The sequence below is a fragment of the Cupressus sempervirens genome, chromosome 3 (genome assembly GCF_028749045.1).
Source record: "Cupressus sempervirens isolate cs-2001-9-10 chromosome 3, ASM2874904v1, whole genome shotgun sequence".
In the NCBI taxonomy this organism is placed as follows: Eukaryota; Viridiplantae; Streptophyta; class Pinopsida; order Cupressales; family Cupressaceae; genus Cupressus; species Cupressus sempervirens.
Window position 1 is genome coordinate 1,089,061,384 of NC_143120.1, and position 17,493 is coordinate 1,089,078,876.

The 17,493-nt window shown below is 36.3% G+C and overlaps 1 protein-coding gene across 2 annotated transcripts in view; it reads left to right on the top strand.

Moving 5' to 3' along the window:
- Positions 1-17,493, top strand: part of LOC149570566 (PRP38 family protein) — a 131,896-nt gene that overhangs the window by 56,530 nt on the left and 57,873 nt on the right. Inside the window, exons 2-3 of one of the 2 annotated variants that reach the window (XM_089823155.1) lie at positions 3,954-4,075; positions 4,265-4,361. In XM_089823155.1, the coding sequence (XP_089679281.1) occupies positions 3,954-4,075; positions 4,265-4,361 (219 nt within the window). The remainder of the gene's footprint in view (positions 1-3,953; positions 4,076-4,264; positions 4,362-17,493) is intronic. The other variant, XM_089823156.1, reaches the window with a different exon arrangement.

Consider the following 17,493-nt stretch of genomic DNA (forward strand, 5'->3'; position numbering starts at 1 on the left):
TCTAATTCATCACTCCGTTTGGGTGGTTGTTCAGATTTTTCAATTAATTATTTTAGACCGTTTTCTTTCAAGGTTAACTTCATTCCCAATATTCGTCCCGCAAAATTTGAATCACCTTTGAGCATGTCTTCTAGTCTCATATTGTTCACCATTTTGAATAATATGAAATTTTAAGAATATTTGAGTGCACTATATAGGCAAGTTTGATCAGGATCATCTCTTAGATTTGCTCTGATACCATGTTAAAATATCAGACTTAATTATGAGTGGATAAAATCTTTGTTTTATTGTGATCTCAAATCCTTGTATATAAATATCATACTATGTATTAAATTTTATCAGAGCAACGAATTGACTGTATATAGTTTGAAAGAAATATAGTCACAACAAAAATCTGAAGATGTAAATGAATGAATTAGTATGACTTTTCGATTTGATTCAGATTGAGCTTGCAACTTCAAATATAGAAGACTTTGTTTTTCTATGTGTTCAGAATGTCTTTAAAATTGTAGGAACCATCAAGGATAAATACTCCATTGGGGAGCCACGTCCTTGATCGAAGTGACTCCACCATTGAGTCATGTCCATCGGGTACATGGCTCCTAATGTAGATTATTCAAACAAACTAAATGCATTTGGTTACCGGTCAAGATAACAGACGCATAAGATAATCAGTCGGTCAAACATGTTTAATTAATCGGATTTTATCAGATTATTATTATTATCTTTGGAGATTCATTTTATGTAATTATACACACACACACACACACACACACACACACACACACACACACACACACACACATATAATATTCTAATTTATATAAAACAATAATAATAACAATATGATACATTGAAACATTATGATGATATATTACACAAATATATGTAATTATTCTAAATGATCGAACACATTAACAAAATCAATGTTGTTGTAGTTGTATCAAACAAAGGAAGTGAAAACTCCTTATATAGATTTACAAAGACGATGTTTCTAAAAGAGATGAACTAAAGATGGAAATAGAAACTATGTAATAAACTAAAGACTAAGTAAGATAACCATTAAAGAAACATTATAATATTCTAATACCCTCCTTTAATGGTCATTGTCTAATTAATGTGTTTTGGTCACAAATTCTTCAAAAGATTTTGCTGCTGTTAAGACCCTCCTTGGATCTGCAAAATGTTAATGACTAAGAAGCCAAAATGCGTCCTTAAGGAACAGAGAAGGGTGCTCCCTCCTTCAAAATGCTTTGCAACAAGAGACAAGAGCCTGCCACTAACTTTGCCAATGAGATGAGTCTGCCACTAACTTTGCCAATGAGATGAGTCTAACATTAACCCTCCCAGAGTCAACAAAACTTCAAACCAGAAATCATCATAAATTATCCAACATGATGTTGGATAATCGAGTTGCTCTTCCCTAGAGGCAGACAAATACTAAGAATAGCTAGTGCGATTTCGAGGAAAAAATCAATAAACCCTCCAAACTTTGTAGATGAGCATGATGCCCCAGCCATTTTTGAGGAGATAAATTGAAAATACTGAACACAATTTTTGAGGTGAAAAATCAATCAAAACTCGACATGATTTTTTAGGTGAAAAATCGATCAAAACTAGACAATATAAAGCATTGTTTTTTTTTTTGGAAAAAGGGTAAAACCTAACAGATAATATTTGAGGAAAAATTGTAAACCTGCCAGATAAGTTTTAAGGAAAAATTATAAATCCACAAATGAATCTAATGCAGCTTTGCGAATTATAGAATCAGAAATTTTTTGAGGGAAAAATTATGAAAACCCAACACAAAAATCTTCATGGGGAAAAACATGAGGCTTTGCATGGTAAAACAACACATGCAAGTAACATGCAAGTGCATGAAAGTACATGCAGCAAACATGTACATGCAACACTCGAAAATCAAAGACTTTTGTTGCAACCAAGAAATCGTGGGATCAAAAACCCTTAACTAGGCTTGCAATTTCCTGCTAAAATCTTTGAAGACGAACTACAAAGGTTTCATAAAACACCTCTAACAATTTTAATTTCTAAAAATCGAAAAGCAAATTTAGTGAAAAAATTCTAGTTCAAAAGAGGCTCGAATTTTTCTTAAAATATTCGCTAAATTTTATGAAATTCCATCGACTTGCTCTAATGCCATGTTATGGTAAATCGATGTTGCTATAGTTGTATTAAATAAAGGAGATGAAAGCTCTTTATATAGATTTACAAAGACAATGTTTCTGAAAGAAACAATTGTGAACTGTAGACGGAAATAGAAACTATGTAATAAACTAAAGACTAACTAAGATGACCATTAAAGAAACATTATAATATTCTAATATTTTCTTCCCTAAGTTAACAACTTCTTCATTCAATGTTATTCATATACAAACTATCGCTGATAAATTTATGCTATTGCTGTAGGAAACAATTGGTAGTAATACTCTTCCTCTGTATCATGTTATGGTTGCATATGTATGTGTTTGATCCGGTGTATGTTCCGCTTTTGTAATCGAACTCTATAGGTACATGTGATGACCCTTAAATATATCCATCATATTCTATATTAATTTCATCTCTAATCTCTATATCAGTATGCATCATACATCTTCAACATCCTTTGTTCTCCTTATGTGGATTTATCATGATTCTATCTTGTATATACTGCCAAGGTAATATGTATGGTTATTATGAATTCTCTTTTATGATGGTGTTTGATACTTCAAGGTATGTTCAACTTTCTTCCCATCTATTTTATTTTAGTGTTTCTGTCGTCAAGCCTCATATTTAAATCCTTCTTTCCATTTTTAACACTTTCTTCTTTTCTTAATATGTATTTATTTTACAATGGAAACTTTATATCCATTCCATTTTATGCCATATTTATAAGAGGTATGAAACTTGTTCACATGATCACAAAGCTTTATCTTCTATAATATATGTATTACCATATTACCATTTTCATCATTGAGAAGTTGGTTGATTTATATATTTATTTGCTTTGACATTGATGATGCTTGCAATAACTATCTTGTCAATTTCTGATATCAATGACAATATCTATCTATCTCCTGAATGCCTTTGACGTCAATGACAATGCCTTTGAATGGTTGCATTTTTTGCTAGAAAATGTCACGTCTTTGTCTCCTTATGCTTATATATGACAATTCTTGCTGAACATTTGATCTCTCAAAATTGTTGTAGAAAACATTGCACAACACAGTCTTGCTTTAGAGTTCTAGCATATTGTTCTGTTGTCTTCGACTTTTCATTCTTTTGGCTTTGTGATCATTGTGGTGGTTGTAATTTGACACTTTAAATAGCTTCACTGTTTTAGCGTGTTGCTCAATTGATATTCCTGGCCCTTGGATTGTGAAGTGAGTATAAATATTTCTGATGAGGAATATTCCTCAAGTTGCATGTAGTTTGATGTTTAAGAAGAAAGTTTAATTGCTTTCATGGCCATATTTAATTTGTAAAGCTAGAATTGTGTCATCTTTTAAGATGAATAAATTCTTGTTAATATTCTTGCTTATAAGAATACCCTGGAAAATCTTGAATTGAAGTATGTGTTGTTTACAATTAGCCATCTCTTTGAATAATCTTTATTTGAATTCTATGTGTGCACGCTTGATTTTTATTGGTCCACGTATTCTTGAAATGAGGCCAAGAAGGTATACCTGAAATATTGGAATAAGGAAAAACATAGTTGTATACAAATACATGATTTGAAACCCTTGGAAATCTCAAAGCATTAACAAGACTTATAATAATGCATGGAGGGTTTGTTTTATTACTCAACAACTATGGTAGTTCTCACTAATTCATAATGAAACACAACTCCCAAGTATATTGTGTCACATACAAAATGTTGTTTTATTTGAAATTTTAAATAAAATATACCTTTTTTTATTCTTAATGACCTTCCTAACAAGTGCTGTAACAATCAGATATGTTCGAATTCTTGGAGCATTTTATTTGCGTCTTGTTGGTAAACCAACAGATGTGTACCAATATCTGGAACCTTTGTACAATGACTACCGAAAATTACGATACAAGCGCCCAGACGGAAGTAAGTTGTTACAAGTAACATCTAATCTATTTTACATACTACATAGGTTTTGTTTTAGTATTAATATCATGCACTTATTCATTGCAACTGTGTGGCACATGCCAAAATGTTGCAAATGTGTTCTTAATTTAATGTTTGATTCTATTTTTTGAGCATGTCTTGTTATGATTTTAATGGGATATTTCTCAGATACAGGCTTTACATTGAGTCACGTGGATGAATTCATTGATGAACTTTTGACAAAGGATTATTCATGTGATGTTGCTCTACCACGTGTTCCTAAAAGGTATTCCCTATATATTTCTTAAACTTTCTATTACGTAAATAAAAGAACAACAATATTCTATGAATACTGTGATTAATCGGTTTCATTTCCTAGACTATTATGATATCATTCTGGGTGTTTTTTAAGATTTTAAAGTAGAGTAATTTCTGTTTGTTTTATATGGTATTCACGGGGAAGGAAATTATGGATTTATGCATTTTGATTTTGGAATGCTTTTCTCTAATGCCAGGATTAGGCAAGGGTTTTTGTTTATTGCATGTTTATCATCAGTAAACAGTTCTACTTCTGTATAGTTTATATTTGTGGTTGACTTTTGTGATGACTTGTGATGGATTTCTTGATAATTAACACAAAGTTTCTTTATTACCTTACTTGCAAAGGCTTTACTAATTATTTTGTTTTATAGCCTAAATAAACAGTGTATGCATAAAGCACATTCTCCTATAATACTTTAGTTTTAAATTTTAATTCTTTTGGAAATATACACAATTGTATTCCGATGGAGTAAATCTAGAATGAGTAATTTTTGATAGAGTTCTTATATTGACATCCTTTTCCTTCATAAATTCCACTAAAAGATTTATAATTTCGACTTTCAGATCATATGGAGTAAGCCATGAGATATAAGAAACTAAAGGCAAAGTAGTAGATTAATGACTTCATAACTGAAATATCTGTCATGCCCCTATTGGTAGTGGGCTAGTGTCCCTCGCAGGTTTCGCAACATGGTTTAATTGCCGCTTGTGGTTCTATAAGAGTATTGATTGAATCAAGCATTGATAGGTCGAGCTTTTGGTGTAATGATTACTTTGACCATTCTAACAAGTAGCATTAGAGCTTGGTCATACGTTTAAATCCACGTAGACTGCGACAAGTGACATCAGGAGGGGGATTGTTTGTAGTGGGCTAGCGTTCCTCGCGGGGTTTGCAACATGGGTTAACAACCTCTTGTGGTTCTATAAGACTATTGGTTGTATTGAGCTATTGATAGGTTGATCTTTTGGTGTAACAACAACCCTGACCATTCTAACAGCCTTGCCATGAGAACCTTGCCCTAAAAATTCAGGTCATAGTTATAATAAGTAAACCTAGGTGATTATGGTTAAGAGGCCGACCAAGGCAAACTTAAGTTTAATAAATAAGGGCCAACCTAGACTATTAGTCAAGTGCCGTGATTTCCTACAAATTAAGAGATTTATTTAAAATTAAAACGTTCTTCTCTAAAAGGCAGTGATAAAGATTTTGTAACTCTTTCAAAGGGCATAATTAAGGAAGATGTGTGACTTCTTCCTGAAATTGAAAGATATGAAGGGAGGAGTTCGTTTGAGGACATCTATAAGGGGAAATAAAATAGAGGAAATTGAAACCTAAGAGCACAATTACATACATAAAACCAGAAGTAAAATATTGTGTTCAGCAATAATATTATCTTGAGATAAGTTTCAATCATGTTTAAATTATAAATAATTAGATATGTAAATATATTTGTAGAAAGTGAGTAGTTGCAACTATTTCGAAGTAATTTCATTGCATCTCTTAAAGCTATTTGCTAGCAATTTATAAGCAAACTGCTATATGAATATATTTTGAATTTGTTAGAAATGTCTTGCAAATAGGAATAATGGATAGCCTTCCGAGTTCATGAGATATTAGGTACACTGCCCCAAGGTGAATGGACTAGGAAGCTTGCCATGCTTGTGGGCTAGGGGTGTCGAGGACCAAAAATCTAATCATGTTCTTGGGCTTAAAGATCTTATCAAGCACACAATTCCAATATAGACGGGCCCAAAATCCTATCTTGCTCATGGGTTGGGAGGTGAATGAGTGCTTCTCAGATTGTTGGAGGAGGATGGTGTGCCTGCAAGGTGGATTGAGGGACGAAGTGGACATGAGATCCTACTATTTTCATGGCCTTGGAGGTGGTGAATGAGTGCTCCTAGGCTTGAGGGACTTTTTATGTATGCCGCCCAATATGCATGTTTGTGGGGTGGAAGGTGTATGAGTTTCCTTGGACTTGGGTGTCTTCTCAAGTACACCACCCTTGGATGGATGGATGAGAATCTGCCCATGCTTTTATAGTACAAGGACAACCATCCTTGAGGTTGTGGTTTGCAAACATTTCTGACGAGTTATGAAGGTGGTTACTATAGAAATATGCTTTGTAATAAATATTAATGCTATTGGAGCTTTTCGATTTAGATAAGAAGGATGATTATATGAAATTTGACATTGTCATGGATTATTAATGCCCAATGATTTTAATGCCAGGTTTTAGTGATCAAATTTGTTTGTAGCACCTAAAGTAGGATTATGTTATAATGATATTTCAAATGGGAAATTTTTATATTCCTAAATCTATAGTATATCTTATCTTAATTTGGAAATTATGTTTTAGGGTAAAAAATCATTAATATCCTAGACGGGGACGTTTCCATTGGTATCGAAGCCTTGATTATTCCAGCGCAAGGTTCAAGAAGAGTAGTTCATGCAATTAAGCCAAAGAGCTCAAGGGCCCATGGAAAGAGAGAGAAGGAAATTTGCAGCAACAAACCTAATGAAAGCAAAAAAAATGGGTAAACAACTAGGATGAGAGTTAAGGACCTTCATGGAACAAAATGAAATAACAACTCAAGTCCTTATCCAAACCCCACAAAACATGAATAACACTATCAATACTCTTAGACCCAACCAATGGGAGGGATGCCAATTCTTATCACTTGGAGAATCAATACACCACCACTAGGGCAATATCTTTTTTAACTAGATCTTAATTCTTGCCTAGAGAAGGGCCAACAAAAGAAGATGAAGATACCAATCCACAAGTTAATGAGTTTGATGAATATGTTGAGGCCTACTCAAGGATGGATTCCAAAGCCCATTTTAGGGAATATTGTGATGCTAGGGCACAAAACACCCCTATAACGGATAAAAGATAGAGACTCATGCTTAAGGGTGAGTAAAATGACCCTCCCCAAATGCATTGGAAACTTTACTACACATGTATGGATTAAAAAGTTGGACACCTATTTCTTACTTTGTTCCATGACCTTAGAGGATGTTATTGAATTTACCATTTTACATTTGGAAGGGGTTGCCCATGATTAGTAGCATCATGGTATTATTACTTAAGGACACTAAAACATAACAGCCTATTGTAATCACCTAAAAATGGTCATCTAGACTACTAGCCCCCTTCTCAGCATTTTGGCCAAATTATTTAATCATTTGCGTAGCTAAATTGCTAAAAATCAATTTATTTGATTTTAACGTATAGTTTGACTATAATATCCTAAATCCATATTTGATTAAAGGAACATGTCCTCTTTTAATTAAATAAAAGACCCCATTCTTCTAACCCACTCAATGTGCACAGATAAAGTCTTTTTCCTATTTACAAATTAAAAAAAAGGCTTTTGTCTCACATGAAAAGTCAACTCCTTTTCATTGGTTGACTTTCTCTTACACATGGGTCATGCCAAAAGTCAACCCCCACCCTTGAGCATCCATTTTTTGATCTTGATCTCAACCATCCATTTACCTTTAAAAGAGAGAGCTCTTTCCTTCTCCAAGGATCAAGTTTTGAAGTTAATGTTATGTTGTAGGTTTCTTGACAGGTTTTCTTAAAGCTTTGTGGAGAACTTTTTGCTTTTTGTCTAATTCTCTCATTAACATCCACATACTAGTTTACATTCATTTGCAAATAGTCTAGTTTCTTTTGCGATAGCATAGATCACCTAGTTTAAGTAAAATGGTTGTAATATGCTCATCTTGCTTAGTTAGGTTGCATTCTTGCACTCCATATTAGCATAGTTCATTCTTGCATTGCATGCTTGAGAACTTGTTTGGATATTTACACTCTTGTTCCTATCTAAGGAATCTCCCATTGCATGGTTTACTAGCAAGGGTTGTGTCTCTAAGGCTCAACTGAGAGCTTCTCATATGCACAAATACACACCTTTGCACTCCATGGATAGGGAGCTCTAAGCCGACATTCAAGTGTTCCAATTTATGGGATATCTTGGATAGAAGGGTTTAGAGAAGTGCACAAATTGAGTGTACATTTTTGGAGCCCACCATTCGGCAGAATGGTCTGGTTTTACCCCTTAATTTGTACTTTTATCTTGCATTTACCGCTTGTTTTTTTTCACAGCCGCGATTATCATGCATTACTTTATTAGTATCATCTGATTGTTCTCAGTAATGTTGTGCGATACTTTTCCAGTAAAAGTATCGTACGGCTATACAAAACTCTATCGCACTAGTATACAAATTTCTATGGCATGGCTATAGGTAGAAATATCGCATAGAACAGAAGTATCGTACCCCTATACTGAAAAGTATCGCACGATATTCTGTTAGTAGAAAACTATCACCCAGCCTGGAACTTGTTGCTGTTTGAGTTGTTTTGCCAATTTCGGGTATTTGACATTCTTTTTTTCATATATCTCATGTTTACTCTTGTCTAATAGAGGTTTTGCTGCAGGTTTTACCTTGTATTTAGACTAACCTTCTTGTTGGACTAAAGATTTTGCTTGCAAGGATGCTCTAAACGCTTGCAAAACTGCTCTAAAAAATGCATGTCAAAGGTTCCCTCTTGGTGGCAATGATGGAAACAATACACTCCCTAGAACTCCTAGAATAAATGACTGAGGGTGTCCATCACCACCTAGAAACTCACAATCACATCACAAAAGTGAGAACACTGACGAAATCACTAGTGAAGACGTTATGAGATTTCAACAAGACGAGGTCGCCGAAAGGCTAATGCTCAAATTCTTGGAACAAAATGGGGATCAATATTTTCAATATATGATGGCTAAGGGATGGAAACTCCCTCAGGATTTTGATGTGGAAAGAATCATCCAAAAACTAGAACCTACTGAAGCTGAGATCTTGAGAGAGGAAATGTGAGAACTCAAAAATCAGCTCGCTCCACTACAAGTTTCCAAGGAAAAACCCAAGATCTCTTTTGTTGAAGCAATAAGTGCTCTTCCTTTCGATAGGAGCCTTTACATGATCCCATTTCCTAGGGATATAAAGGTTCCTAAATATGATAAATATGAAGGAAATGGTGATTCTCATGACCATGTAAGGTATTTCTATGCTCTTAGTATGGACTTCATGCACGAAGACAATTACCTTATGAAGTTGTTTCCTCGGAGCTTGAGGGGCCAAGTCATGGAATGGTTCACGAAACTTTCACCTCCTTTTAAGACTTTTGACGAACTTGCACAACGCTTCATCTAGGAGTATTCTTATAACATTTAACATCCTATTACTATGTTGGACTTGTGCAACATAAAAAAGAAACAAGGTGAACCCTTTGCAACATACCTTTGACGATGGAGATATTTACACTCTAGGTACCCTCGATAGATTCTTGAGACTGAGAAGATTAACATTTTTGTTAATACACTTGTACCTGAACTCTACTCTGATCTTAGGAAACAACTATTCACATCCTTTAATGATATGGTTGAAAGTGCATACCGCATTGAGGATGTTGCTATTAGAAAATCTGACATTGTGTTGAATGAGGACAAAAATGGCAATGGGAATGCCAAAGACAAAAAGAAGCCTTGGAATAAGAACGAATATGTTTTCAGTGTTGGAGTAGGGGACGCTCCTAAGACCAAGGATTCAACCTCCAACCTTTGCAATGCTATCTATGTTGCAAAACAACAAGAGACTTCAAAGTCTCAAACATTTGATAAAACTAAAAAATCTTCTAAGCGAAAGTGCATTTACACACCTATGATAGAATCTTATGAAGTGGTCTTGAAGACCTTGCTTGCAAATAAACTTTTCACGCTTCCAAACAACTCCCGGCTCTACGAACCACCCGTTAGAACTCCTTGGTGGTGGGATGATCAATTCTACGATTATCATAGGAGTAAAGGGCATAACACTAAAAATTGCTTTAAAATCAAAGATATTATGCAAGACCTCATTGATGGAGGCAAAATTGTAACGGATGGCTTAGTAAAAAATTCTGATCACAAAGCCTTCAAACAATGGTTACCTAAATATGAAAAAGGGGAATCATTCAAGGCTAACAAGAAAAACGATGATGCAAAGATCAACTATAGCTACACTGACACTAACACTGCCATAAACATGGTAGAACCTGTTGAACATCTTTACATGATGGACAGATGATGAAAGACCATGTAGCTGACACTTCTTGCAAGATTTAGCATATCTGACTGCATTAGCCTGCATAGTTGACCAATAATAGCCCACCCTAAGTAGTTTTCAAGAAAGTGCAAGGCCGTTAGAGTGTGCCTTGCAAATGTAGTCATGGACTTTGGCCAATGCCTTTTCGGACTCTTATAGTTCTCGACACCTAAGAAGCATTTTGTCTAGACCCTTCCTATTCAAATCACCAGAGACAAGGGTATAGTGAGAGGTATTTCAGAGAAGTTGGCATTTTTGGTTATGCATGAGATTTTTAGTAATTATCTAATCATGCAGGTAGGAGAAAATGGTGGAGTAACGTGAGGAGTCATGACCGACAACAGTGCAGTTCACGTGATTGTCAGAGGAGTCATATGCAGGGTGATGTAATTCTTCCACCAAGTTCTGAAAGCACGATTGACGTTCTTTTAACTTAAGAATAGATGCTAGAGTGGCCATAGCATATGCAGCCTTATATTCCACCCTAGGAATTTTTTGGAATGTCACAAATGTGAAGTAGTTCCGTAGGGCATCAATCAATTCCTTGTATGGTACAAGCTTGTAAACTTTGGTTTGATAATCATTATTAATTTGGTTAATAACAAGTTGAGAGTCTCCATAGATGTGCAGCTCTGTGATCCTCCATTCTAAAACCATTTTGATCCCTTTAGTTAAGGCCTCATACTTTGCTATATTATTGGTGCACGAAAACAAGAGTTTGTAGGACTTGGGGATTGTATACCCATGATGGTTGACAAACAAGATTCCTGCACCAACGCCATTCTAGGTGTGAGAGCAATTGAAGAACATCTTCCATGTTTTTTCAGTGACATACATGATGGAAGCATCAGGAAATTCAATCTTCCTATTATCTTGCAATGGAAAATCAGCAAGTTGATCAGCTATGGCATGCCCCTTGATGGCTTTGCGTTCAACGTACTGAATGTCAAATTTGGAGAGAATCATTATCCATTTAGCAAGATGTTCAGTAAGTGCAACTTTACTTCGTAAATACTTGAGGGGATCAATTTTTGCAATAAGGTGCACTATATGAGCAAACATGTAGTGTCTAAGCTTTTGGTACACAAATACCACTACAAGGCAAGTCTTCTCAATGTTGTAATAATTCACTTCATAAGCCACCAAAGTGCGACTAATGTTGTAAATAACATGTTATTTTCCATTCTCATCACTTTGTGCTAGCAATGCTCCTAGAGAAGATTTTGTAGCTGAGGTGTATAAGATCAAAGCTTCCCCTAGTATGGGTGGCATCAATATTGGAGGTTTAGCCAAATAGCAATTTGATCTAAGCTTGCTTGACGTTCCTCATTCGAGATGTAGTTGGAACCTTTGTGCAAGTTCTTGTTGAAGGATTGTGCTCGATCAACGAGTTGAGATATAAACCTCGTAATGGATTGAAGACGTCCCTGAAGACTTCTTAATTGACTGATGTTCCTAGGAGGCATTTCCATAATGGCTTGCACCTTTTTTGGATGAACTTCGATGCCTTTCACAGATATGATATCGCCTAGCAATTTGCCTGATGTGACACCAAAGGCACACTTTTTGGGATTTAACCTGAGCTGAAATTGTTCCATGTTGTTCGATATCAACTAAGGTCATCAAGATGTGTATCTCTCTTTTTAGATTTGGCCAATGTATCATCAACATAGTCTTCCATATTTTTATGCATCATGTCATGGAAGATAGTGGTCATGGTTCTTTGGTAGGTAGCTCCTGCATTCTTTAACCCAAACAACATGACATTCCAACAAAAAGTACCCCATACACATGTAAAGGCCATTTTTCCTGATCTCTAGGGGCAATTCTGATTTGATTGTATCCAGAGAAGCCATCCATTAAAGAATACATTTCATAACCCGTGGTCATGTCTACTATCATGTCTATGTTAGGCAATGGAAAATCATCATTAGGGTATGCTTTGTTCAAGTCTCTGAAATCGGTGCACACATGAATGGACTTGTCATGTTTGGACATAGGTACAATGTTGGAGAGCCACTTTGCGTGATCAATAGCTCAGATGAAGTTTGCACTTAAGAGGTTTTCTAGTTCTACTTTAACCAAGAGAGCCACATGTGGGTGCATTTTTCTCAACTTTTGCTTGACAGGCTTGACACTAGGAGAAATAGATAGGTGATGCATGATTAGATCAGTGTCAAGGCCAGGCATATCGGAATAGGTCCATGCGAAGTTGATTTTTTTTCTTGGAAATTTTTAGTAAATTCCTCCTTTTCCCCAGCTGATAATGATTGAGCCACATCAATGATTTTGGGGGACTCTTTTGTACCCAAATCAATAGGGTGCGTAGGTTCAATAAGAACTTATGATCTATCTTGGGAATAACTAGGTAGACTACCAAGTACCTCATCTTTAGGTGCCTCAAAGAGGTTTTCACCCTTAGGTACGTCTTTATGTTTACTTTTTTGGGGTTGAGACACCGCCACAAAGTGGTTTTCGCCATCTGAACGCTTATTTTTTGTTTTTCTCTTAATTTTGTGACTAAGGTACTTGATATCTGTTTTTGTCATGTTAATTGTAGGTTCACTGGTTGAAGATATCACAGGTTCAATGGCATTGATGTAGCAAGCGATCTCATAGTCGTTTTGAAAAGACGGTAGTTCTGGTCTTTGGTGTTGAGCAGACCAATCTATGAGATGAGGGTGGAGCAATGAGAGGGAAGTAGAGGCTTCAAGGTTGTTGATGTGGAAGGAGTCATCTCTAGTGACATGAGAGGTCGAGCCTATAGTGAAAGCCCCAAAGGAATCCAAATCAAGAATAGACCTAGAGGGACCAACATGATCCACTAGCAGGTGGCGAACCAAACTCGTCAGACCTTAGACGAGACTCTTGACTACGTTTGGTTGGGTAGCATTGGCATGGATGGCATCCACTCCCAACTCACAAGATGCATTTAAAAGGGATTGCCATTCATATTCACCAGAATCTGGACTCTGGTTCCGGGCTATCAAGCGAGCAATGTTTTCTCTTATCCTTCCTTTGTTAGGATCTTCATGATCAGATTCATGTTGCGTAGAGGTGGAAGGCTCAACATCATTAGAGTTGGCCATTGGTTCTTCTCCCCAAAGGAGAGAAATAGGTGACATGAAATCCTCTTCTTGTAGAACAGTAATAGCAATGGGTGGATCATCATCCTTTGATTCACTAAACATGGGAGCCCTTCTATCGGACTTTGGTAATTCATCCTCTAGCCCAAAGCCTAGGCCAACAATATATCTATTTTTGCATCCCTCAGTATGACTTAAGGGTTCTACGAGAGCTTTCTTATCACCAGTTAAGGATCCTTGGCCATGATTGCCCTTGTCTTTTAGAAATTTGTAGCCCTTTCCATAACGCTCAGGACAAATAGTAGTGACCATAACCTCCTCGAGATCTTCCTCCTCTCTATAGATCCAATCTCTTATAGCTTGCTTTTCTTTTTTTGCTTCTAAGGGAATAGAGGACTGAACAAAGGTTCTGAAAACGGTCATAGCAGAAGTCAAGGGCTTCAGTTTTTCAGAAGGTTTCCCATAATATCTAGGGGAAACTGACAAAGCAGCAATAGAGTCCAAAGTGTACTTGCCCATACCAAGGCTCATTATTTTCAATTTTTGTTCACTCTTTGAGGGACGGTTTGAGCTCATGAGTAGAGCAATTGTGGGGTACTAACGTTTCAGCAGCAGACATGGTATTGATAGACATTGAATTGTCCCCTGGAATAACTATCTCGGTACCATTGAAAGGGAATTTGATACATTGATGGTATGTTGACGATACTGCTTGCATGTCATTAGGACTACCGTAGGTCTTTCGTCATCTGTGTCATAATTGGGTTCCTTGTCAAATTTAGGACCCATCGTGCAAAGATGTTCAATAGGTTTTATCATGTTTATGACATTGTTAGTGTTAGTGTAGGTGTAGTTGATCTTTGCATTGTGGTTCTTCTTGTTAGCCTTGGATGATTCACCTTTTTCATATTCATGTAACGGTTGTTTGAAGTCTTTGTGATCAGAATTTTTTACTAAGCCATCCGTTACGACTTTGCCTCCATCAATGAGGTCTTGGATAATATCTTTGAGTTAAAAGCAATTTTCAGTGTTATGCCCTTTGCTCCTATGATAATTGTAGAAATGATCCTCCCTCCACCAAGGAGGCCTGACAAGTGGGTCGTAGGGCCGGGAGTTGTCTGAAAGCGTGACAAGTTTATTTGCAAGCAAGGTCCTTAAGACCACTTCATAAGATTCTACCATAGGTGTGTAAACTCGCTTTGGCTTAAATTTTCTTTTAGTTTTATCAAATGTTTGAGACTTTGAAGTCTCTTGTTGTTTTGCAGCATAGATAGCATGGCAAAGGTTAGAGGTTGAATCCTTGGTCTTAGGAGCGTCCACTACTCCAACATTGATAACATATTTGTTCTTATTCCAAGGCTTATTTTTGTCTTTGCCATTCCCATTGCTATTTTTGTCCTTATTCAACACAATGTCACCTTTTCTAATAGCAACATGCTCAATCCGGTATGCGCTTTCAACCATATCATTAAAGGATGTGAATGGTTGTTTCCTAAGATCAGAGTAGAGTTTAGTTACAAGTGTATTGACAAAAATGTCAATCTTGTTAGTCTTAGGAATTTGTCGAGGGTACCTAGAGTGTAAAGATCTCCATCGGCAGAGGTATGTTGCAAAGGGTTTAGGGATAACTTTAAGGAACCCCCCCTCCCAAAATTTATAAAATTGTGGCGAATCACATGTCATTTGGGTGAAAAAAAATTAATAGTGTTGGCGAATTATGCTTCAATCGATGGATATTTGGTGGCGAATTTTTTAATAGTTTAGACAATTTTTATAAAATAATGGCGATTATAATTTTTGTTTTTAATAAAATTATTAATATTGATGGCGAATTATGTTTTGAAATGTAATTATGTTAAATGTATTATTTGAGAACTCAGACCGTCTGATGATCCAAGATCAATCGCTGAGGTTTAATTTCGGCCAACATTTCTTGAAGGAAGAAGAATTGTCGAGGTAGTCACCGGAATGTTGACACGTATCAAGGTAAGTTGTTTGTGGAGTACAGTGTCACTCATAAAAAAAAAAATTCACATAGGAAAATGGGAATTTGGCAAATGATGATCATCGAAAGAGACACTCAATTAATTCTGTGGCGAATAAGAGTAAACATTAAAGAGAAATATGGGCGAAGAACCCGACTACCAAATTGAAATTATGTAATAATAATGGCGAACGTTCCGACCACTCTATGAGTATTTTATAAAATTTGGGCGAACCGGTCAACTAGTATACGGTGTTTTTTTTAGCCAATTTCTATAGCCCAATCGAGACATATTAGCCAATTGGCGAATAATAGCCACTAAAAAAATCCCTGAAAGGGTTCACCTCGTTTCTTTTTAATGTTGCACAAGTCCAACATAGTAATAGGATGTTAAATGTTATAAGAATACTCCTGGATGAAGTGTTGTGCAAGTACATCAAAAGTCTTAAAAGGAGGTGAAAGTTTCATGAACCATTCCATGACTTGGCCCCTCAAGCTCCTAGGAAACAACTTCATAAGGTGTCTTCGTGCATGAAGTCCATACTAAGAGCATAAAAGTGCCTTACATGGTTATGAGAATCACCATTTCCTTCATATTTATCATATTTAGGAACCTCTATATCCCTAGGAAGTGGGACCATGTAAAGGCTCCTATCGAAAGGAAGAGCACATATTGATTCAACAAAAGAGGTCTTGGGTTGTTCCTTGGAAACTTGTAGTTCAGCAAGCTGATTTTTGAGTTCTCGCATTTCCTCTCTCAAGATCTCAGCTTCAATAGGTTCTGGTTTTTGGATGATTCTTTGCACATCAAAATCCTGAGGGAGTTTCTATCCCTTAGCCGTCATATATTGAAAATATTGATCCCCATTTTGTTCCAAGGCTTTGCGCATTAGCCTTTGGGCGACCTCGTCTTGTTGAAATCCCATAAGGTCTTCACTAGTGATTTTGTCATTGTTCTCACTTTCGTGATGTGATTGTGAGTTTCTAGGTGGTGATGGACACCCTTCGTCGTTTATTCTAAGAGTTCTAGGGGGTGTATTGTTTCCATCATTGCCACCAAGAGGGATGTTATCAAGGGGTTGCTATAGTACCCATGTCTATTTTCAACATTATGAGCATGGGCATGAGCATGAGCATCAGTCCCAGCTTGGTAATAAGATCTTTCCCTAGTAGACCTACATATGGCCTCTTGCAGTTTTTCTTTTTCTAGATGTGCTTGTTCTTCTAAACGACGTATCCTCTCCTTAGGATGCATGGTGAGCGACACACTGTCTTCAACCCTAGTTGTATCAAAGGTTGTATCGAATGGGTTATCAAAGCTATAGAGCGGGTTATTCCAAGGCTTAGCTTCTTGTAGTTTATCAGAGATAGGTTCCTCCACACAAGGTTGTCCATGAGGACTCCTAGTTGGAGTTTCCAATTGTTCAAAGGTGAAAGGACGACTCCCTTTATTGACTTGGAACCTAGTCACAACCGACATGTAAGGGTATGTCTTTGTTTAATTGGATGAGAAAAGGTGTTTTAGATTCGAAGTTTGTATGGTCAAGAATGATCACTTCTCAAAGATAAAATAAGTGAGTGGCTTGTCAAGAGTGCTCAAGAATTTACAACACTGACGACTCGAGCCAAGAGAGTGAGCAAGAAGCTCGATGGCAAGTAACTAGCATAGAAAGGTAACTGGATTTTTACAAGTGACCATTAGCAACATTTTTGGCTTATATCTGATAAACTAGACCCATCTTTTCAACTTAGAATAGTACCTAACATGAAGATTTTTTACTAGACTCGAGTAGAATGAAGTGACAACACCCCTAAATCAGCTAAAAGATGCAATTTTGATTCTATTTTGGAAGCAGCAGAAATTGGGCGATATTTCTTAGAGAAG